This window comes from Raphanus sativus, chromosome 8, assembly GCF_000801105.2.
Source record: "Raphanus sativus cultivar WK10039 chromosome 8, ASM80110v3, whole genome shotgun sequence".
Lineage (NCBI taxonomy): Eukaryota > Viridiplantae > Streptophyta > Magnoliopsida > Brassicales > Brassicaceae > Raphanus > Raphanus sativus.
The window spans coordinates 14573498-14598375 of NC_079518.1; the positions used below are offsets into that span (position 1 = coordinate 14573498).

Sequence of the window (24878 nt, forward strand, 5' to 3'; positions counted from 1 at the left end):
AAAGTACTTGAGAACAGCTTCATCGTATTTCAGCCTGCTGCAGTCCTTAATGGCGGTCTTAACAAGCCTGGCATGTTGTTTCATTAGCAATGCGGGGAAGATGGTGTCACAGAACGCTATTGTAGAGGAGTGAATTCTCTTCCTATTTCGGTCTAGTGTGATGTAATACATCAGGGCATCCATCACCTGTGAATGAATAAAATTCAGTTGTTTTAAATGTGTAGTAGCATACATTAGTAGCAGCTAAGTAGTAATGTTAACTCGTCTATATATGCCGCTAACGGTTATGAGATAACATTTGGTTGTTTTAAAATGTGTAGTAGCATACAATAGTAGCGACTAAGTTGGGATGTTAACTCGTTAATATATTCCACTAACGGTTATTATGTAACGCTATTAACAACCAAGAAATATGATCAAACGCAAGGTATCGTGTTACGCCTAACGTCTCAAAAACAAACATGTGTGCTGGCACTAAAAGCTATTCCTAGTATGTAACTTAGATGTTAACAAATACAAGGATCATAGTATGTTATTCCTAGCATGTAACTTAGATGTTAACAAATACAAGCATCAGAGTCAACGACTAGTGACTACCACCGGTTCCAGAAAGATAACAGTCTCTTTAATCTGTGGAACATGTTTACTCTCTCTAGTCCGGTGATACATTGTTTTCTTCCCCTTCTTCAGTTAGCGACTTGATGTCGTTTGTGTTTACTCTCTCCAGCTCGTTCTTCCAGCTGTAAACATGCGTTCTGTCAGTATCATTTGCTCCATGATGACACTCGCAAAAAATTCAGATTATGGTTTCTCAAAAAAAGAATTGGAGTTTGTAAAGAATTTAAGATTTGAAAATTAGTAGTAGGACTATTTCAAAAAGTTTCGATTAGAACGAAACAGTAAAAGGTGGATTTTCATTTGCCCTTCCCATCATTAATTTAATATTTAAATTAAAACTAGAGAAGTCTTGAAAATTTAAGATACATGTCGTGTATAAGGATGGTCTAGAAATATCTTCTGACACCATAGCTAGTGTAGTCGATATGATAAGACCATCATTAACCACAGTTTTTTAACTGGGGTTCTTAACTTCGGTTAAGAGACGGTTCTTAATTTTTCTTAGATTTTAACTAAGAGAAACTAAAAACCATCTCATAAATAAGAGATATAAAAATCGTTTCTTAGCCAAAAGTGTTTAAAAAATCAAATCATAAGCTAAGAATTCTGACTAAAAGACCGGGGTTAATCATACTCTAAACGTGCTAAGGTGTAGGCGTGAAATGGTATTAAAATAAAATGGTGCAGTAGGGTGGCATTTGCCTAATTTAGAAGATTTCCGTGTATATACGTCCTAATTTCTCTTCTACATAAAAGAGATACGCAAAATTATCACAACAGTATATACGAGACCTTCACGTTTAGATACCAATTTTATCGGTTAGGTAGATTTCATATTTTGATAAATTATCTTAATACTCTCTGTCAAAACTGGAACAAATAGATTCTGAAATGTTAACCTTGCCACAAATGGGCTAATGTATTCGTGTCAATATCTGCCTATTGAGTGCTTTCAATACATGACTTACTATATATCGGTACGTGCAATTCCCAGATAATTGTTCTGTTTCGTACGCTTGTGGAAAAACCAGTTTGCCATTATATGAAGAAGGGATTGACTGTGTCACAAAAAAAAAAAAAAGAAGAAGGGATTGACTAAAAATAAAATCTAATCCAACTGCACCGCTCCGAAACACAGTTTTAACCCTTTTCATCTAAAAATAAGAGTGGCTCTCGCGCATGCCCCTCAAATCCCCTATATAATATTTGTCAAGTAATTTTGACAAATGTAATTTCTACATTTATTTTCACCAAATAAATAAATAAATGTAATATTACATGTTAAAATGATGATATGCCTTAAGTTTAAATGTGACTTAGACAATTACATTTAATGCTTATTTATTTACATTTTTGTTAAACTTTTTATAATATGATAATAAATTATACATTATCATTAAAGTAAATATATCCAAATATGACAGTAAATAATATAAAAATATTTTATAAATTTTGAAATATTATTTATAATTATACAATTTTATTACTAAAACATATTTTCAAATTGTTTTACAGTTTTTTCAAATTATAAAATTTTAACCGTAATATTATTCGCCTCTTTTATGTATCTAAAATTCTAAAATAATGTTAATTTGTACTTTTTGACAATTATAAAATTTTTATATTAATTTATACAAATTAATTTAATATATTTTCCCAGAATAGATAAATCTATCTAAGATTATAATTTAAAATATATACATATCTACTCTTAAGTGTAATTTAAAATTAATAAAATATTATTTTTCTTTATTTTAATCAAAATTTATATTACAATATTGATAAAAATAATAAAACCTAAAATAATAATAAAATCTTATTTATAATATATTTCAATTTAAAAATTTTACTACTGCACATGGTGTAGGAAAACACCTAGTTAATATAAATTTAGAGAGTAGTAATTTTAATTCTCCTCCAGATTGTTGGTTTCTTATGTATTTGTAACATGTTATATGTATTAAATGGGTTGGGGCTTAGATACCCTAAGACCTAAGTAGTAAATATATTATCCAGTTACATATATATTTGTACAATATTTTGCTATGGCGCATTTGATTTTCCTAAATGCATATATTTACAAAAATGTACGAACATATATAAATGGAAACGGAAAAATCCAGCACTAACTGATTTTATATTAGAAATATAGCCGCACGTTACAAAATAGGTACCACACATAAGCAACTATGCATGCTTTTAAAACATATACTAAACATGCATGCATACATTTATATAATTTTTGTCATCCTTTGATAACTTTCATTAATTATCAAACTACGTCGTCTTACGTAAGTATCGCTTGTATTTAATCAAAGCCACAATGCTCCAACACGCTTTAGCATCGGAACGAGAGAGCGATTGAGATGAAGACTCATGACTTGATTGGCTCCACCAACAAGTTGACCTCCTATGAACACCACGGGAACGGTCGGGCTGCAGCCGAGCTGAGCCAATGCTTGCTCTATCTCCTTTCCTCTGTTGATCTCGTCTAGCTCATAGATCGTCGGGTTCACACCAAAGTCTAGAAAAAGTGTTTTGATTGTGTGAGACATGCAGCAAGAGTTCTTGCTAAAAATCACTACCGACTTCTCGGAGATCATCTTTTGTAGCTTTTCCATTGGTGTGAAAATTGTGAATCAAAGATTGAAAATTGATTTGCAGCAGAGAAACCGGGAATGTTTTGATCAAAATGACAAGGGCTGATTACTGGAATACTATAGGACTTTTAAAGAGATTGCGATATCTTTGTGTGAAGATGAGAAGTGAATTTGGGTTTATGTATTTGATGTTGTGAAGGGTCTATAAGGGTTGTTTATATATAACTTCCTAAGGTACGTAAGCTATCATAATATGGGGTTGTAACCTCTTTTTTAAGAATCAAGTTTATTCGACAATGAATAACAAATTTTAAATAATGAAATTAAGATAGTGGAGAATCTGAAAATTTGAGGCCAAGATCTGTTCACAACTTCTTCATTCTTGCCTCTTACAATTACAGGTAACGAATAAAACTTTCAACTTTTTTTTGTAACACAAGAACTTTCTACTAATTCGATAAAACGTACAGAAAACAAAATCTATTTTAGATGCGAGCAATATATAGATTTTTATGAACTTATGCGAGGAATATTTTATACGGACAAATCTTTATAGTACGGCCAGTCGACCACACATTTTCATTGTCAAATGAGATATAGTTTATCACATTACGTACATTTAATTAAGTTCATACTGCGCATAGATCCATAGTTTCCATATTTTTTTCTGTTCTGAAGATTAGAAAGTTTGTGGGCCCATTGGATCTTAATCTGTAATCTGAAGATTAGAAAGTTTGTTCTATCAAAAATAAATATTTACTATATCACCCTATAACAACGGGGCTATTTGAGTAGTAAAACTTGAATTCAAAAGGAACAAATTACGAACACATTAGGTCTTAAAAACATTTCCTGCTTAGCACAAAGAAAAATAATTAAAATATTTTCCTAGTCTAAACCATAAAGAGATTAAATCAAGATTTTAATCCAAATTACAATCATCACTACTTAATAAATAAATTAACCATCACCAAGACAAAACAAAAACAAGTTGCAAGAGCTAATAAGATTACAAATTCAAGTAACCACGCAAGCAATTGAGAAATGAAACTAAAATCAAATGATAAAAGCAAGTTCTGGATATATGTTATTAACATAGTTGATCAGATGCTAATCTATAATGCTAACCAAGCAACCAAGTATTAATCTTTAGGTCTAAAAACACAAAAGTGGACTAATTCATTCTCATGATCTTATTCATATGCTAATCGTGAAACTAAAATCAATTATCACTGGTCAAATTACAATAAATTATGCATGATTCACAAATTTATTTAACCACTAATCATCTTTAAAAGTAATTTTTACTAGCCTAAGGAAAACACCTAATTGGTTGATTATAAAACATTTTCAAACATATTCTGGACATGAAACAACTAAATGCCTATATTACGATTATCTAAGTCTAATCTAGCAATAAAAACACTAATCAAGCAAGGATTAAAATAGATGAAGTATTAAGCATCCTAAATAATCATCCAATAAAATTTAAACCCATGAGCTCTAAAGAAACTACTAACTTATTTCTATGAAAGTATGTAAAATCATGACAGATTAATGCATAATCAAAATGTTGCATAAACTCAAAAGAGCATATTTTTCATCAAAATGACAAAATTTTATAGAGACAGAAAATATAGATCTAGGCTTTTGCCTAAAACATGTTTTTAGTGGTCTAAATTCAAACATGGTTAATCCAAGAAAAATCTGGGTAAAACTCTGACTCGATGGACCTTCCCTCCAGTTTGTTTACCACTATAAATATATTTCATATTATATACCCTAATTACCTTACATTGTTTTCAACTCCTTTTTCTCTTGTAATTACCACAAACATCAAGTCTAGGCCTATACCTTCCAACAGATCCCCATATACATTATACTTTATCGTGAATACTACTTATGCTCAGTCATCTGCTTGCAGTATATCTTAGAGCAAGCTGATGATTTCTAACTAAATCTCTAGCATGACTTGATCCAACGGCGATATCATTGTATGGGCTAGAGGAAGTAGCAATCTCTTTTCCTTTTCTTGAGCATTGACGGATTGAAGCCATCATTTCAGTTGACATGATGCAGATCAGAGAGTTACACAATTTCACGGCGGAAGATCATAAATTATAAATAACAAAAAGAGAGAGTTATGAGCTACCTTTGGTTGCAAGAGCAAATGAAGAAATGAAAACTCAACTCATTATTTATAGAAGGGTACCACAAGAAACAAAGTGACATCATCATTAGGTCTACAAATCTCTAATGTGGCGGCATGTTTATTACTTTCCTAGGAACGATGCTTCCACTTCTCGAAGTAAACCATAATTTAGTGCAAACTAATTTAAAACCGAGATTCAGTTTGGTTTATAACAATTGGCTTGTGGTTATCTAAAAAGCATGTACTGAGGACGAAGCTTGATTCCCATTTGAAAGACAAATGCCGAGCTCATTACTTTCCAAGACTAATTATATAAAGTTATAAAGATCGACTTCGTCGCTCACAATGAACTGGGAAAACTTACACTACAAGAAATATGTATATTCTTAGCACGAGAAATATGCTATAGTAGAGGTTTCATAGCGAATTCATAAATGCTATGTTATCAACAGCTATCGTAGGTACCCCTCTATGATAGCATTTTTTGAACGCTAAACGCTACAAAATATACAGATACGATAGCAATAGTTGGATGATATTATTTAACTTAACTATAGCAGTACTTTCGTGTTAATGATAGGTCATTATATAATAAAAAAATAATTATAATAAAAATAAAAATAAAATAATTGGAAACTTAAATCAAAATTGTTTTATAATTTAAAATATAATAAATTTTATTTATAACTAAAACTGGTTTACAAATATATTCAGGTTTACAAAACTAAACCAGAAACCAAAAATAAAGTCAAACCACTAACTCTGTTTACACTAAACCAAACAAAAGAACTAAACCTACAAAAAAAAAGAATCCCTATCTTTCTAACTCACAGCCGCTTTCAACCACGTCCATTAAGCCTCTTCATCTTCCTTCATCACCTGAATCTTCTTCATCTTCCTTCACCACTCCCAGCTACGTCAATATGTCACCACCGTGAGCCGCTGCAAACCTACTCGAGAACTCTGACTCCTTCTTCCTCGCGGATTCAACCCCGAGCACAAGTCTGCAACTTATTTCCGCGTCGTTTTGTTCTGCCCAGGTCGTCATGCTCAGCTCCGGCGTGTTCTCAGAGAACAAAAAAAGAGATAAAGAGAGAGAGATAGAGATAGCAAACAGAGAAGAGAGAGCGAGACAGAGGAAACAGAGAGAGACAGAGAGATAGGGAGTACCGGTGATGAGCAGAGGAGTAGACTCGGTGGTGGTGAAAGAGGAGGAGACGTGACGGTGGTGAGACGAGGAGGAGACGTGGTGGGACAGAGATGGGAGAAATTAGAGATATGAGAGTGAAGGAGAAGATGAAGAAGTTGAAGAGTGAATCGAAAAAAAAAAGAAGAGAATGAGATGAGATCTTTCGTGGAGAGAAAGAGAGAGAGAGAGAGAGAGGAAAAATTTTTTAATAAATCTCAACCTTTAGATCTATGTTAATCTAGTGGCTAAGAAGTGTGATCCATGGATCTGAATTTTATTGGTCAGAAAATTTTATCTTTCTTTTTGTTTTGTTCTTCACTATTTGATAATTTGTTTTGTAAGTAATTTTTCTTAGTTATATTTTATATAAAACGTTATATTTTGTATTTTATAATTTAAATTTAAAGTTTGATTTTTTGAACATGATAAATTGATATTGATTTTAAGAACTGATGTTTAAATTTGAAAATATTAGATTGATATCAAGATTATGATTTTGGTCATCATTTTAAAAATTTGTATGTTTATACTGAAATCTGATTTATAGTTCAATCTGATTTGTAATTCGTTTATAAAATTGTATGATTGATTTTAAAGTCGAAGAGTTTAAACTTAGATTTAATGGTTTAAAAGAAATTATGATTAAGAGTAAAAGTTGGTTTTGTGTTTTAAGGTTTGGATGTTGGAATATGAGGTTTAGGGTTAAAGTTTAGTATTTTGGATTAAAGTTGGAAAATAATAGATCTGAATACTAGATATAAGATTTGTAATTAAATTTTTAATAATTTAGATTTGAAGTGTATACTTAGAGTATCAGATGTATAGTTTATGTTTGAAGTAATGAGTGGTTTAGAATAAAGAGTTTCATTGAAGATAAAAGATATGTGTTTAGTAAATTATAGTTCAAGATTAAAAAGATGAAATTTTGAGTTTAATTTTAAGATTTGAAGTTAAAATATGAAAAATAAAGTTTTAAGGGTTGTATTTAGAGTTTAGGGTTGAAAACAATATTTGGGGTTTAGGGGTTCAAATAGTTTTTTTTTAGCATTATAAAAATGCTATTATATGTCTTTGATAATATTTCCGAAGCCGCTCAAATAATATTTTGAGCGCTTACATCTAATTACCCGCTAAGTATTGGCGGTATCGGGAATAGCATTGATTAAGTGCTATTTTAGGTTTTCATCTATTATAGCGTCTATTTAACGCTGTTATATAATACGTAAAATTTTAAGCCATCTACGATAGCAGTTCAGTAAAATGTGCTATAACAATATGCTATCAATGTAGACTTTTCTTGTAGTGTTATTGTTGGAGATAAATTACATTTTTAGACAGGGCCTACCAAGTAACTGATACACTAAAAATGAATATTTGTTATTATAAGTTAACAGTGGTTGTTATAATGTTGTAGATTCAATTATAGAAAACCAGTTTACACTTTATTTCTATGAGATTAATATGAAGCTAAAACAATCAAATATTTTTAAACTAAGAAAGCGTAAAAGCAAGTTACATATTGGTTTAAGGTTTTCAGATGATTAAGAATGCTAGCATAGGGTGATCAAATCGGGTGTTAAACAGATGTGAGCCAAACAATTATTCAAGTTCAAGTAAGCATGAATCTAAAACTGGCAGCACATGAATAGATCAGTCCACTGTCGTGGTGCTTCACATTTATTCAATCGATCTCAATACCTAAATTGTAGTTTGGACTGAGATGCGATGACAAACATGAATATTAAATTTTATTTTTTCACAGAACATCCTAACATCTACTTTTGCTGGCTAGGGATGAAATGCTCATTCATTTAATGTCTAGCAACCTATAACACTTTTGATGAATAGATTAAGCCTAGATTCATACACTAAGTGATCAGTTTAGCATAATTATTAAGAATTAAAAAGAATGAAGACAATCGATTTATAAATTATCTATGTCTAGCTCACCGATCTAACATCCTAACACACTCTAAACTAAGCAAGCTGACTACTCAGCCAAGAAGCAAGAAAACACAGAGATTAAAACTGAATAATACATCACTGCAATTATAAAAGAAGTAGAAATAGGGTTCAGGGGATTCTTTTCTAAGGTGAGAGAGAGATCCTTCCCCTTTTACAAGGTAACAAAATTGTAATATGAAAAGCTCTACAGTCTTATTTCTCTGTGAAAACTCGCGTTGTAAATAAAAGAAAAGAATAAGAGAATATATCTAAAGGTCGATGGCGGCTCAGATAGAAATATAGGATGATTAGGGAAAACCCCGAAATATCGTGTATTTTCCTTAAAAATATATGCCGCTGGAGTAGACTTCCGGGTGCTCCGCTTGGCTGCTGTTGGGATCAAAATCGGTTACGATGAAGTCAGTGCATGAAAGCTCCCGAGAAATATTTCATCTCTAAAAATGAAATATTATTGCAGGAACTAAAACCTTGTATAATTAGAAAAATTTAAACGACAAAGTTCTCGGATAAAATAGATTCAATCTCTTAGCAAACAACTTCCAAAAAACCAACGACAAAACGGAAAAGAAGATGACCATCATTTCCCTACCATCCAGGTCGCCCGAAGGCAGCCATGACTCGACGTCAGCCTTGTCCAACTCCACATATGCGAGTTGGATCAGCATCGTCTAACTCGCCATATGGCGAGTTGAAAGCATCGTCCAACTCGCCATATGGCGAGTTGGGCATGCATCGCCAAACTCTCCATATGGCGAGCTGCGCAAGCATCGTCCAACTCGCCATATAGCCAGCATCGTGCAACTCTCCATATGGCGAGTTGGATCAACATCATCTAACTCGCCATATGGCGAGTTGGGACATCGTCGTCCATCTACCTAGTCCAGCTCGCCAGATGGCGAGTTGGGTCACCGAGTCCAGCTGCCATATGGCTATTTTGATCGACTATGTCCAACTCACCGTCAGGCGACCACGACTTCACCTCATCAACATCATGCACCCTCGTAACGTCATCCTTTGATCCTCAACTACACTATCCCATGTATTGTCTCGATTGGAGTCAACATTGAAACTTTACGATAAAAACCACAAATACTTGTTTTCTCGTATAAGTTTGAATTGATCGTATAAACGGAAAAAAATAACCTAACAACATATTTTTCTTAACTATACAATTGATTTGAACTATTTTATAAAATTGACGCCGTACCAAAGGTAATTTCTCGAAGAAATAGTAAAAACACTTAAGTTGAAAAACTGCCCGAAAATGGTCTAAAACGTGGCTAAAGCCCACTTGCGATTTTAGTCGAGAACGAGCCCAAGACTACTATGACAGTCTATCTATTATCCACAAGAGAAGATAAACGTCAAGTTTCAAAGATAAACGACAAGTTTCAAGGGATAATCATGAAGATCGAAGAAAAATGAAATATTTCTGCGAAGTGATAAACTCGACGTGGGTGCAGAAAAGGAAATTGCAAACTGACTTAAGGAGGAGTATATAAGGGATGCCAAGGCAAGAAATGAAGGGACAATTTTTGAGTTCTTAGAACTCTATGCACTTAGAAACCTTAGGCTTTATTCTCGACAATTTCGGTTTCAATGACTGGTACTTGATTACTAGACGAACTCGCACATGCAGTTCGATCTCTTGTTCCACTCTTTTAATTGAACTACGTTCGAATTGATCCTCGAAAGGGGTACGTAGGCAATCTTCCATACGGTTCAGTATGAAATCTTTAAATTCGTCTACTGCTAAGCGAATTGCAACCACATAGGTTTTTCTCGACATAGTTCTAGCAAACTTAGTCTCATTTTACTACTTGTGTTATACAATTTCCTTTGTAATCTCGTTTCCAGACAAGCTTCATTCATGCTTTTTCTCTAGAACGCTCATACGTAAATTTGAAATAAAGATTTATTGTTTCTAAATTCGTTTTGTTATCTTTCCATATTTTCTGCATTTATTTGGCCACTTGTCATTGGATCTCGTAGAGAATCCAGACTTTAAGGAAAGTAGGATTTTCTTTGCTTTCCTCCATTCACTAAAATTGATGGTGCGAATTTTGGTTTCACAGCTGTTCCGCATGAAAATCTTTAATTTGTGTTTTTGTCTGCCTCTTTTGCTCCAAATGAACCATCTTTCATCCAATACAACTCCAGACCTGTAATGACTTAAAAATGATTAGAAAGACTCGATAAAGACTTGAAAACCAATTAGAAAACATATGTACAAAAGATGTCAAAACACCATATAGCTCTAACCAGGGGCGAAGCCAGGCCCAACACTTTGGGGGCCTGTAATATTCTGATATAGTTTAAATTTTGTTAAAAAACTGTAGAGGACCTGTTGGATCAGATGGTAAAGTTAAGGTTGTGCACCCATATCAACCTAGGTTCAATTCCTTCTTTGTACTTTTTCTGTTTTTTTTTGTCAACTACTTTGTCTGTTTTATTATTGATAGTGCACCCACTAGAGTAATTTTCTAGCTTCGCCCCTGGCTGTAACCCCGGAAATTCGCTGGGCAGACTGAAACCGCCGGATTAGGTTGAAATCGGCCAAAAAATCGGGTATTATGGAAAATTCTTGTTTTTCTTCGCTTAAACTGTACAAATCGAAAAATATTGCATATATTTATCAATATCTAGTATAGATCTAGCAAAAGAATGAAGAAATCAGTGTAAAACGACAAAAAAAAACGTAGCCGCCATGGTTAGGTCGTTCAAAGCAAGGAAGAAGATGAAAAGAAAATGTCTTTTTTTACCTACAACGTGCATTACAAAGACGCTGGCCACTGGACCGACCACTTTAGGTTTTTGATATTCTTTCAAGTTATGCTGTATATATACCAATAATTTAAATAAAACTTTAAAAATTCCACCCCGCATAATTTCTGCTTACTCCCGATTTTCTCATTACGCACTAGACCTGATCCGACCGTCCGACTAGCGCCGAGTTTTTGAACAGGGGCTGTAACTGAGCTCGGCTCACTTATATCTAAAAGATGGCATAAAGTCACGTCGGCTTGGAGAAAATGAAAGAACATCAACTATATAAAGAGAGGCGGAAGACCTATAAAAAGCATTTAATAACGTACAAACTTTTTGGTACAAGATTAAGGCTTTTCTCTGTTTACCTTGTTCTTGCCAAAAAATAAAATCTTTGTATTCATATCTTGATATATTCAGTAAACGTCTTTTAAATAGCCCACCATCGAATTTGTGCATACTTTTAATATGTGCTGAATTCAGATTAAACACACGTAATCTAAGTTGACGCAGGTTACCATAATTGAAAGCTACTACTTTATTATGCTACTAAAATTATGAAAAGATTTTATAGACAACTCTAACCAATAATTTTACCTGACTTATGAAGATTTCTCTAATTGCATCACTTCGAGCTGTCCTATAAAAATCCACGTCTAATCAGTTTTATTTGCGCTATGTTGAAGTTACTCTTTTAATCTACATAATTGTTTAATAAATCGTTTTTTCTGGATCTCGAAATTTAGATTTTGTGAAACACAAATATTAATAAACTCTTAGTAAAACCCATTGGAGTAAGAAAGATTTCACAAAAAGTTACTAATTTTACTTTTCAAGAAGAAAAAAGAGAGCATTTTAGGTTAGAAAGATGTGAAGGATTCAGTTTGTACTGTATTTTTTTTTGTTACAGTCAGTTTGTACTGTGTAAATTTTTGGCTTAATATCTTTTTAGATATCTTTAATGTCTTGCAATCGATTGATATGACAAGTATCAAAGGTTATTTTGGTAAAGTATACAACTAAACAATGGTTTCCGCCTTAAATTTATCATTCACTATCTGGTGATTTTCAGCTTATTGTCTCAACATTTTTGGAACATGTGCAAAATGCAAATAAGCGGTTGGGGCATAAATTGCCTGCCTGTGCTTTACTGCATTCGATTTTCTTTTTCTGAAATGCATGCATGATGGATATGTAAATATAAAAATGGAAAGTGAGAAATCCAACCACACTCCGCAAAGCAGTGGTTCATTCCTTGATCTACAGATTTTGGAGTCAGAGAAACAATGAGCTTCACAACCAGGTACATATGCAGTCTTCGAAGTGATAGATAGAGAGGTCAAGAACATTATCTGGGGAAGATGCCACAACCGCCAGTTTAGACATCTAATGTCTCTTTGGATTTGATAAGCCACCAGGTTGACTCATCCTTCTTGTACATCTACAATGCTTTTACTCTTGTTGTCATGGAAGTTAGTTTCGTAAAGGTCTTTACTTTGTAACATCCTTACTTTTATTCATAATGATATTTAACGTTCTTAGCAAAAAAAAAAGTGAGAAATCCAACGCTAACTGTTTTTATTATAAGATATAACAACACATTATAAAATAGATATCCACATTTATCTATCTTTTATAAACTTAGATTGACAAGACAAACATATTCATACATGTATATTGCTACTGTCAGTTTCTGACTAGTTCTAGTACATTATGAATTATCAAATTAAGTGCGTTCTTCCGTTAGTCCTGTTTATATTTAAATCAAAGCCCCAACGCGTTTAAGCATCGGAACAAGAGAACGATTGAGATGAAGACTCATGACTTGATTGGCTCCACCAACGAGCTGACCTCCTATGAACACCACCGGAACGGTTAGGCTGCAGCCGAGCAGAGCCAATGCATTCTCAATCTCTTTTCCTCTACTGATCTCGTCTAGCTCATAGATCGCCGGGTTCACGCCGAAATCTAAGAAGAGAGTCTTGATTGTGTGAGACATACAGCAAGAGTTATTGCTAAAGATAACTACTGGCTTTCCGGAAATCATCTTCTGTATCTTCTCCATTGGTTTTAAACTGGAAAGAGTTGAGGAAAGCGACCCGCAAAGTATCAAACTGAGTTTTCCTTGGTGAGATGAGAGATATACTAGGGATGAAAATCGGAAAGTTGGAGACCTTGGAGAGCTTGATGTCTCTGGGTGGAGATGAGAAGTGAATTTAGTGACTTTAGTGTGTTTCGGTGTTTGATGTACTGAAGGGTCTATAAGGGTCCTTTATATAAGGTACGTAAAGCTGTCATATTATGTGTTTGATGTAGCGCTTTTTCTAGAGAATTCACTTTATTTTTTTGCTAAAAATTAATTCACTTTATTCCAAAAGAAGAATTTTAAATAAAGAGCACATTTTAAATAATGAATATTAAAATAATGGGAGTATAATTTACAGCTAAAAGAATAAACTATCAGTTCATTCGGTAAAACGTACAGAAAACAAAATGTGAGGAATATTTGCTACGGACGAATCAAGTCATTTCTTCATAGTACGGCCATATAGTTTCACCGTCTAAATATATATTTTATCTCTTTCATTATAGTTAAATGATGTGATAATGCATGCATAGTGCATAACATTCATTGTCTTTTTCTTTTTTCTTTAAGGCATGTAACGTTAATTGTATTAACCAGCAAATTTTGAATTCGGACATGTGTTGTGTGTGTTGACGCTATACAAAATTTTATGCTTTGCGATCCTCTTGTCTTATCAGTTCATAAATAAACTATGGTAATGCTAATTATTTATAACGAGGGGTTTTCTGAGCCAAAGCGATAACATTCAACATAGTTTCAAAACCTCAATCAAAGCTTACCCTTTGTCATATACACATGTTCATGATAAAAGTAGAGCTCTTCTTAGTGAAGACTCGAGATCGTAGGATATCTCCAGAATAATCTTTTAACTTCGTTGTTTTGAGGATTACGTGGCCTCTTAACACACCATGAAAACATTTTATTCTCAGGAAGTTTTCATCATACATCGATACTGGAAATAAAAGTAAGTTTTCTAAGATTCTTGACGTCGCTAATATTCGATCTCATTCCATGACGATAAGGCCCAAATGGAACAATATTGTTTTTGTTTTCTTTTGTACTGCAGGATCGAAGGTGCCCCAACATTTTTTTTTTTGATAAGTAGCCCCAACTTTATGCGAAGAGTCGTTATTCATATATACTACTAAATTACAATGTGATCGTATTTACCGTACATGTCTTACGTACGTACAACAATCAACAACGCACATATCGATTTTAATTCAATAACCTCTTGATTCATTTGCTAAGTATTTGTTTTTTTTTTTGGTAATCAAAAAATACAAATATGATATTAACATGAATGCCTATCTAGGAAATTTTTTTTTGATGAAATTATTTTGGGAAGAACAATTTTATAAAAGAGAAAAAAACCAAGATAGCACTAAACCAAATTTTTGTCACACAATAATAATGAGATTGTTTGTTAAATATTACAAAGGGAGCTTACAGACCAGCAGATTCTCCCTTGCTAAGAAAAAAAGAGAATAAAACAAGGAAGTGTGAGATAACCGAGTAGGAGTGACGTCGATACTGCATCTTCAGCAGCAGTGGTGGGCGTACAGTTTGGTGGTGTTCGACATTCTTCTCACAGGAAGATCGTGGCATCCGAGGAAACCAGGTGAATCTCCCCTTGTGATTCTTTCATTGACGGTTGAGAACAATTTTTGATTTTCAAGGATTATGAATCCGAGCTAACGGAATGCCGGGGATATGGGTTGAACGAAGCTAGCTAGGAGAACTTTGATTTGGAAAATTTTATTCGAGTCGAAACTTGTGATTGAATTCTTTATTCTCGTTTTTAGGTTGATTACAAAAATCGAGTAGGAGTTCGACTTAGTCATAGTCATAGTCATAGTGGTGAGCCAGATCTGCATAAGGTCACATTATTCTTAGCGTTTTCATTTTTTTGCGAGAATTATATTTTATATTGATTAATTACCTTGAAAATAGCTTGTAGCTCGGAGGAGATGATTTTACATATGAAGTCTATTATTTCGCCCACTCCATATTCGATGATGGTGCTAGGGGTGGGCAAAAAACCCAAACTGAACCGAACCAACCAAACCGAAGTTAAACCGAACCAAATCGTGCTTTTTATGTAACTCAATTGGTTCATGTTTTACTCAACTCGAACGGTTTTGGTTTGGTTTGGATTTAAACCGAACCAAACTGAACAAAATCGATAATCCAATATATATATAGTAAATATATATATATATATATATATGTATTAACATATTGTAAATTTTAGTTAAAAATTTTGTTTTTCATTTTTTCATAACTTCCATATCTTTTAAAAAAATTATAAATACGATTCAAATAATACTATTATATATAAAATCATGTAGCATAAGTTTTTATATTCTCATTCTATCATTTATGAGTTGATTATTTTTTTCCGGTGGGGATTCCCTCGGGCTCTCTATTTCCTTGGGTCCTCTGGTCTCTTTGGAAAGCTCGGAATAGATTGGTGTTTGAAGGGTTCTCGGTTTCGCCAGAAGACACGCTAACCTCGGCTATTAAACTAGCGAGAGAATGGTGCTTAGATAGCAAACCGGAGAAAGGACAAGGCAAGAAAGGCAAATGTACTGTGACTCAAGAGGCTTCGGGCGTTATAGTTGTGAGATCAGACGCAGCGTGGAATGAGGAGAGAAGGATTGCAGGCCTAAGATGGACGATACTAGAACAAGATAGAAGTCGCCAATTCCAAAGCCATGTCGAGTTTGTCGCGTCCCCACTCATGGCGGAGGCTTTGGCGCTTAGAGACGCGGTGTTGACGTGCAAAAGATTGAAGATGAAGACGGTCCGTTTTGAGCTGGACTCTGCTCAACTGGTTAAATGCTGCAATTTGGAGCTGGTGCTAGTGGAACTTCATAGCATTGCTGCTGATATTTTATCCTTTGCTGAAGCTTTCGAAACTGTTTCGTTTGTTTGGATCCCTTGGGACTTAAATGGTGAAGCCGATGGGCTCGCTAAGGAAGCTTTATTTGTAGGTGAAACTGATGTAGTTGTGGTGGATTTTAATGCCCCCAACTAATTTTCTTAATGAATTTATTATGTGTTTCAAAAAAAGAGTTGATTATTTTTCAATAAAAGTATAAAACTGATGCCTTCATATTTTATAACCAATCCGAATTACACCGAACCAAACTAGACCATAATAATAAAAACCGAACTAAATCTAAACCAAACCAAACTGAACCGAACCGAATTAAACCCAAACCGAACCCAAACCAAAGCTACTTTGGTTTTAATTGGTTTGAGTTTTATAAAACCTAAATTACCCAAACCAAACCGAACCCAAACCGAATCCGAAACTAAACCGAAATGCCCACCCCTAGATGGTGCCATGAGCTACAAGCCTGCTTATTGTCCTTGGGAATGTCTTGTCCCTTGCATCATACACACTCATGATCATATTATCTTATCACATTTTTTGTTTATTTTTGAAATGTAGTTAAGTGTTTGACTGGTTTCTTCTACGGTTGGTAGCTGTTAATAATGTTTCAAAACAATCATTCAAATTGTTTCAAACTGTTATGGATAGCTTTAAACTGTTTTGAATCTCTTAAAATCAAAAGTTGGTTCCAGCTAGTCTTTGTGTTACGGACGGTTGCGGGTGGATAAATAAACATAAATTAATTTTTAATAAAATGAAAATATTATGAATAAAATATATACATATTTTATATATTAATTTAAATTCACAAATAGTATCATAATTTGTTTTATAAAAACTTTAAACTAACTACTGATTAGAATATTTAAAAGATAATATACATACATATATAAAGATATACACATATATTCAATTTTTTATTAAAATTATAACTTTCAACTAATTAAAAAAATTAAATAAATAAACATAATATTATTATTAATCATATAATATTAATAATTATTATATTTTGTAATATTCTTTTAATTGTTATAATATGTTAATATTGGTAATCTATTATTAAACAACTGCAATATCTTATAATTAACCGGTCACAAATATCGTGCAAACGCCATAATTGTAAACGTTGTGCCGTTATACAAAACACTTAATAATGATTGAAACTACGACCACCCGTATTTGCTTGCAAATACATCCGTTGCGTTTGAACCAGTCTCATAGATTAAATTTACAACAGTTTAACGATTAAAATAAAAAAAATGGGGAACCGAAAACTTCGTTTAGTAAGCAAATGATCGGACGTGATTACTGAAAAAAAAGAAGAAAACATTGCTAGCTTAAATGAAATGAATACAAAGGCATGTGCTATGCAAGTAGAACTAGATTTTGACCCGCGCTTTGGAAGCGCGGAATATTTTACGATAAAAAATTTCACTAATAACTTAACAAATATTTTGATAATTTTTAAAAGAGTGTGTATTTACAATACTTTTCCATTTAAATCAGTGTTTTTAAATTCAACCCGATTGTGACTATACCCGTTAATCCGGAGATCTAACAATTCAATTTTGGTTTTTAAAATATTCATATTAAAAAATCACTAAAATCCAAGACTAACCGATTGAACTGATGGATGATCGATATATAATTTAAAATCTAATTAGATTTAAATTGTAATAGTTTCATAATTTGTAATTTTTATAATCCAATTTTAAAGTTCATTATTTTGCAATTTATGAAAATATGACGTTTCTACAAAATTTTAAAGAGAAAATGATAGATATAAATAATAAGATTAATTATTGTATTGTTTGGAAACATTGATAGTAGTATAAAGAAATAAGTATACTGTTTGGAAACATTGATAATAGTATAAAGAAATAAGTATATTGTTTGGAAACATAGATAGTAGTATAAAGAAATGAACATTTGTGATTTAATGTAGATTTAACTATAAAGTATAAAAGTGTATTTAATTTAAAAACTTACAAAATAAATGTTAGGTCCAACAGAATGTTTCTGTTTTAATAAGATAGATATGTGGAACAGATGAAAAATCAATAATTCACGTCTTTCTGAATGGCCCCCGGCAACTCAAACACAGGCGTTATCAAAGATTCCTTCTAACCCTGGAGTTTTTTTAATATCAACAATTATTTTCGGACATGGATTCATTATTGTGGAGATTTCAAAAAAAAAGGTATGATTTCAGTTACTTTTTGTGGATTATATATGATATGGAAGAACATAGGTGATACGATATTTAAGAATACGATTCGAAATTCCCAAGATATTCTGAATAGAGCAGAAAACAGAAGCCGTTCTATGGGCTGAGGCACAACTTAGAGATTTTAACATCAATTAAGTTGAGCCAACAAATGGTAAGTATAAAATTGTGTTATATTGATGGAGCTTGGAGAGAACTTAATATGTATTCAGGTCAAGGATTGTTCCGCAGCAATGAAGTTCCGATAGAGTTTATCACTGCTATATGCAGAATATGAAGCGTTGATATGAGTTTAAAGAGTGAATGAAAATCCTACAAATCACACACGTGATGTTTGCAGGATCTTCTAGTCTTCAACTCCAGCGTCCGAGCGTCCAGCTTCCTCACTTGACGGATGGCCGACAACCTTCAAATGATCTCGTCCATCAGCTTTCCACCGTCCCGAACCAGCATCCCCGTCTGACGCTGGGAGACCATCTTCAACCTTCACTCAAACCCAGTGTCCGCTCGATCCCCCCGCCCGCCAGCTTAGATCCGCGTCCAACTCCAGTTGTCGTCTTTGCCCGCCCATAGACCAGACAACTTCCCCATGTTACAACGATTCTAGTGGTGGACTCTAGAGGTAAGCCCCGACCACTGGTGGACCTATCCAACTCAATCTAGCTGAATTTTTTGTAACAACAATCATAAAAGGAGAGATTGGTTTTAAGAGAAAAATATTTAAGATTAGCAAGCTAAATTTTGTTAACTTAGCTCAACTAACAGTTTTGTTCTTTTATTTAAAATGTTATCTATTGAACGAAAACATAAATGTAAACACAGACAATCGAATCTTTTTTTTTGTAACGCAGTTGGACGTTTATTACATTTAAGGTTCAAATATATATGTTTAAAGATGCAAAATAATATTTTTGAATTTTGCTTTTTCTTAGAGAGAATACATAAAGAAAGAAATATTTAATTTTCGAATATGTATGCTTTCTTCATACCGACTGAACTTGCTTTGCCGGATTTTAAATTCCTACACAACGACAAAAATGGCGAAATTTGTTAGAGGATTACTCTTCGTAATGATATCAAACTAGTTACCATTACAATGCAATGTGTATTAATTGAAAGTTTCATACCTCTACAATATCAAGTTTGTCTTCGTCCTTTAAACGTGAATTTCATCGTTTTCTCTGGACACAGTGTCATCATTTTCTGTAGTTGCAATCTCCACATTCTCTAAATGATCAACTTTATCTTCTTTGTCCTCTAAAACAAGAGTCTCATCATTTTCTGTGGACACACTTTCCACAGTCTCAATAATATTCGATACAAAGTCAGCTTCATCTTCATTCTTTAAAACATGAGTGTCATCATTTTCTGTGGGCACAGTTTCAATAGTTTCTGAAGTGGCAGTCTCTACCTTCCCTACAAGATCAACTTTTTCTTCGTCCTTTAGAACAAGAGTGTCATCGTGTTCTGTGGACACACTTTCGACTGTCTCTACATTCTCTACAAGATCAACTTCATCTTCATCCTTTAAAACAGAAGTGTCATCGATATCTGTGGGCACATTTTCGACAGCTTCTGAGGAAATAGTCTCGACATCCTCTACAAGATCAACTTTATCTTTGTCCTTTAAAACAAGAGTGCCATCGGTTTCCGTGGACACACTTTCGACAGTTTCCAAGGCAGCAGTCTCGACGTTCTCAACAAGATCAACTTTATCTTCGTTCTTTAAAACAAGAGTGTCATCGTTTTCTGCAGACACACTTTCGACAGTCTCTACATTCTCTACAATATCAACTTCACCTTCATCCTTTAAAACATGAGCGTCATCGATTTCTGTGGGGACATTATTGATAGCTTCTGAGGCGGCCGTCTCTACATTCTCTACAAGATTAACTCCACCTTCTTCCTTTAAAACAGAAGTGTCATCATTTTCTGTGGACGTAGTTTTGACAGTTTCCGAGGCAGCAATCTCTACATTATCTAAGAGATCAACTTTATCTTCGTCCTTTAAAAGAAAAGTGCCATCGTTTTTTGTGGACGAACTTTCGTTCTCTTCAAGATCATCTTCATTTTCATCCTTTAAAACATGAGTGTCATCGTTTTCTGCAGGCGAATTTTCGACAGTTTCTGAGGTGAGAGTCTCTACATTCTCTACAAGGTCAACTTCATTTTCCTCCGTCAAAACAAGAGTGTCATCGTTTTCTGTGGATGCACTTTCGACAATCTCTACATGATCAACTTCATCCTTTAAAACAAGGGTGTCTTCGTTTCCTATAGAGACAGGTTCGATAGTTTCTGAAGCGGCAGTCTCTACATTCTCTATAAGACCGACTTCATCTTCGTCCTTTAAAACAGAAGTGTCTTTCAAAATAGAAGTGTCATCGTTTTCTTTGGACTCGGTTTCAATATTTTCGGAGGTAGCAATCTCTACATCCTCTGTGGTCAAAACTTCTTGAACTTCCGACTCTGTTGTTACAGAAGTGTCTACGTCCGGTTTTGGTTCTTCAACCTCGGGAAGTAGAATCTCAGTGTCAACGTCACCAGAAGTTTTATCTTCCGTACTTTTTTCCTCTGGTACAACTGTCTCACTATCAACTTTTTCTGCTATTCAACCAGAAAAGAAACATATGCATCAATGTTATCTACACAATACACAACACACCTCAGAGAGAAAAGTTATGTATTATCTACGTTAGGTTTTTAACTTCTATATCAAATATCTGTTATAGACAGAAATAACAGGATGGTAAAACTTTAAACATAAGCCCTGTTCTTTTGGTAAACGCTGGTGGCAGCGGCAGCGACTGAAAAATTACACATTTTTCCATCTGAAATATTGTTCCGGTGAGACGCACGCACTTAATTTCTTCAGTCGCAGCGGCAAAAGGCAATAGGTAATCTGACGCTTGAAATATCAGCGTCAGCCGTGTCTCCTTTTTCAGTCGTTGCGGCAAGCTGCGATGATTAAATCACTTTCAAAAGCACCCATCTATGTCTCCGTCGAAGTGTTATTTTCAAGTCGTTGCCGCTGCCGCCAGCGTTTACCAAAAGAACAGGACTATAATAGATCACATGGAAAAGAAAAAAATCATCACAAAATAAAAGGTTTGTTTGTTAAATAGCTTCATTGGAAAAAAATAATGTGATATAAAAGCATGTTAGAGCATCACGTCCCAACTTTATAATTTATTCCAAAAATGGAGTGAGAAATGGAGTATGAACAAAAAATTAAAAAATTACTCCATTTGGGAAAAGATTTACGTTCAATTTATACGAATTTGGCTATAAGCTTAGTCTCTAAAATATATAAACGTCTAAACCATTAATTAGATTATAGTAAATTATTTGCATACCCTTTTGTTCATCCACAGGCAAGATGCTCTCATTTACGTCGTTAACGGTTTCCTCCGTCACAATATTTTCCGACACTATCCCTGTCACCAACGGCAAAGTGGTTGTTTCCTTTTCCTCATGCTTTTGTTCATCATTTGTCTTTCTCTCAGCCTTCTCGCCACAATCTCCAGCTTCATTTTCCTCCATTTTATTATTTTCCATGGTGGTTTGTGGCTGGTCTGAAGATACCACAGCCGAGATGTCGTTCGTTTTCTGGCACCTGCAGCTTTCTTGTGTTTTAATTGTCTCGTTCTCTTGGCCCCTCACTGATTCAGCTTCCAAAGGTTTTCGGACCATTGTGGTGTTTCCCGTAACAACATCGTGTTTTGATTGTCTGCAACCCATTTCTATATACTTCCTCTAACTAAAATCAATTGAGTCTGTGACGAGAAAGAATCAAAGGTTGATAGAAATATATAGGAAGCTCCGATGAACTTTTACTGAAGGAGATTAACGGTAACTATAAACTAATTTCAGTTGTTTATTTGCGTTCCGGTTCAGTTTGTTCGAAAAAGGTTCTTGTTGTTTGTTTCTGTGTTCCAAACTTTAATTAGGCGATATCATTTTTCAATATAAACTTAAGATCATTTAGTTTTCTTTTCTTATAATAGAACATAAAGGTTGTTTATTTAGAGAGTCACGAAGCTACCCTAAACTAAGAAAGTTGAGGATAGAGAACAAATTAACGAACAGTTCTTTATAAGTTATAACAAAGAAATTTAAAACAAGATAAACGTTTTTGTTTTGTATTCATTTGACAGAAAAACATGATCATGTATGATTGGTAATTTGGTATAGAGAAAACGGGTATTTAAATACTAAACATACTCAAATTTGCCACAAAAACATAGACTTTTCACTAATCCAAAAATACCAAAATTACCTTGACTAAGCCAATTTATGTATGAGTTTAGTGAAAGATAAGCCGTTTATTGTTCAAGACGCGTTTTAAAAACTAGGCATGTAACTCAATTTCCAAATCAAAATCAGAAGAACCCTAAACAATAAAAGCACATGTTTTTAGAGGTATACACGACGTCAAAGTTTTATAAATAATAGAATAACCAACACAACAAGACAATAGAAAACCGGGCCTCATGGTCTGTGGTAAAGGAACCTTGGCTGAGATATCCGCCATCACGAGTTCGAGTCCCGGCCACAGCTGATTTAACATGGTTTCCGTTTGGCCTCCAGGACCTTCCTCGCCAGTTCCGGTTGGACGCGCTGGGATAGTCGGACTAAGTGAAATATCCGATACCTGAATTATCAAAAAAAAAAAAAGACAATAGAAACATCATTCTCACTATCCAAGTTGTGCTGCTCCTTTTGAACCAAGTTGTGACCCTTCTTCATATACAAACACAGCATATCAATATCATGTAAAAGTGAAACATAAAGAGAACAACACAAGCATACCTGATCCTTCTTTGGCCGATCTCGTGGTCTTTTTGGCCTGTGTTCCACCCTCGGTTTTGAAAAACTAACCTTGGTATGTCCTTCTTCTATGCATTTTGAGCAAGTCATAATGCGTTTATCACGACTTAGCTTAGTCTTACTTGTTGACTGTGAAGATGACGCTTTTTTTACTAACATAATTACTTGGCCTTCCTCGACTGCCTAACCTATTTGGTAAAGGCAGGATAGGTAACATGTTCAAAGTCGGCCACAACTCTTCATCCCTTCAACATGCCTAATACTATATTCATAATTCTTTCTTCATCTTATAGTAGTGTAGTAATCTTAAACGTAGTCATCCACTTTCTGCTTCTATCCGGAGACCACACAAGCGGCATGATGGCATTGAATTCCATTTAGTTGCCACATCCCACAACCACAAGTTTTCAGATTCATATCAACACTATATACAGCAGCCATGGTGATCAATTTCGAAGGCACTACCTGTAGCCATATATCTAATACAATTCTGACACAGATTCTATTTCAACATGAACTCGTTTGGTCTCTTCACCAATCTCTACAGCCGTAAGCTTTGGATTCAACTTCAATCTTTCAGAAAACAGCTGAGCAATAGATGAACTCTTCAACATTTTGGAGTAACCAGACCTTACACAAGCATGCTCATTGATATAGACCTTTATCTGCAGCTTATAATTCTTCTTCTCATATGAGCAATACACTCTCCAAGAACAATCATAATCTTTATTCGAGCAAACACCTCCAAGCTTCAATTGTGTTGAAATGAATTTATGGGTTTAGGGTTCTTCTGATTTTTATTTCGGAATTGAATTACATGTTTCTAAATTTCTAAACGCGCCATGAACAGTAAACATGAATAGTAACGTAAGAAGTAAACTGCTGACTAACTACAATTATCTTTGACTAAATTCATACCTAAATTGGCTAGGTCAAGGCAAGTTTGGTATTTTCTTTAATTAATGAAAAGTCTATATTTTTGGTGAATTTGAATAAGTTTGGTATTTAAATGCTGTTTTCTCGATTGATATAGCTAGTAACTTTAATATGCTATATCATTGCAAAATGGTATAACTTATATCACTTTGATTCAACAGAATTGGTTGAAAGAAATTTGCATAAATATACAAATAAGAAAAGGAATATGGCATAAATCCGGAACTTAAATTTGAACCGGATTGAAGAAAACCCAATTGTTTAATATGATTCGAAATGTAAAATATGCGAACAGAATTTTTAAAGTGATACAAAACATATCCAAACCAAAGTGTTATTGAGTCAATATAAATATTTGAAACATACATATGTATTTCAAACTATCAGTTTAATGTATATTTTGATATGCTATATAAACCAAGTATTAAAACTTAAATAAATACTTTAAATATCTAATTACCTATAAATAAGTATTTCATAATTTACTTTTTAAAATAACAAGTCTATTTTATCTATAAATAAAACATACTCCCTCCGTTCTTTTATAATAGACGTTTTAGCATTTTAATTTTGTTCTAATATAGTTGACGTTTCCAAAGTTCTAGGCAAA

The 24878-nt window shown here is 33.7% G+C and overlaps 3 protein-coding genes and 1 long non-coding RNA gene across 4 annotated transcripts; all 4 read right to left on the minus strand.

Annotated features, from left to right (window-relative positions):
- Window positions 1-2736: 2736 nt before the first annotated feature.
- LOC108821335 (monothiol glutaredoxin-S4-like) lies at window positions 2737-3465 on the minus strand. Its single transcript, XM_018594377.2, has one exon. It carries the CDS (start codon window positions 3237-3239, stop codon window positions 2931-2933), a length of 309 nt encoding a protein of 102 aa, XP_018449879.1. The 5' UTR covers window positions 3240-3465; the 3' UTR covers window positions 2737-2930.
- Window positions 3466-6018: 2553 nt separating this feature from the next.
- On the minus strand, window positions 6019-6777 carry LOC130498428 (uncharacterized). Its single transcript, XR_008937323.1, has 2 exons — window positions 6541-6777; window positions 6019-6436 (listed from the first exon to the last, which is right to left on the minus strand). It is a non-coding gene; the product is annotated as an uncharacterized LOC130498428 (long non-coding RNA).
- A 6071-nt stretch (window positions 6778-12848) lies between these two features.
- Window positions 12849-13520, minus strand: LOC108821169 (monothiol glutaredoxin-S4-like). The gene has a single exon (XM_018594214.2). The coding sequence runs from the start codon at window positions 13353-13355 to the stop codon at window positions 13050-13052; it is 306 nt and encodes a 101-aa protein (XP_018449716.1). The 5' UTR covers window positions 13356-13520; the 3' UTR covers window positions 12849-13049.
- Window positions 13521-19661: 6141 nt separating this feature from the next.
- On the minus strand, window positions 19662-22243 carry LOC108820070 (uncharacterized). The gene is made up of 3 exons (XM_018593054.1): window positions 21859-22243; window positions 20859-21106; window positions 19662-20474 (listed from the first exon to the last, which is right to left on the minus strand). Exons 1-3 carry the CDS (start codon window positions 22241-22243, stop codon window positions 19662-19664), a joined length of 1446 nt encoding a protein of 481 aa, XP_018448556.1.
- Window positions 22244-24878: the final 2635 nt, after the last annotated feature.

Coding starts and splice junctions, on each gene's coding strand:
- LOC108821335 (XM_018594377.2), bottom strand. CDS start 3,239: ATGGAAAAGCTACAAAAGATGATCTCCGAGAAGTCGGTAGTGATTTTT.
- LOC108821169 (XM_018594214.2), bottom strand. CDS start 13,355: ATGGAGAAGATACAGAAGATGATTTCCGGAAAGCCAGTAGTTATCTTT.
- LOC108820070 (XM_018593054.1), bottom strand. CDS start 22,243: ATGGGTTGCAGACAATCAAAACACGATGTTGTTACGGGAAACACCACA. Junction 21,107..21,858: donor GCCTGTGGATGAACAAAAGG/GTATGCAAATAA, acceptor GTTGAATAGCAG/AAAAAGTTGATAGTGAGACA. Junction 20,475..20,858: donor CTATTTTGAAAGACACTTCT/GTTTTAAAGGAC, acceptor GATAATGTAGAG/ATTGCTGCCTCGGAAACTGT.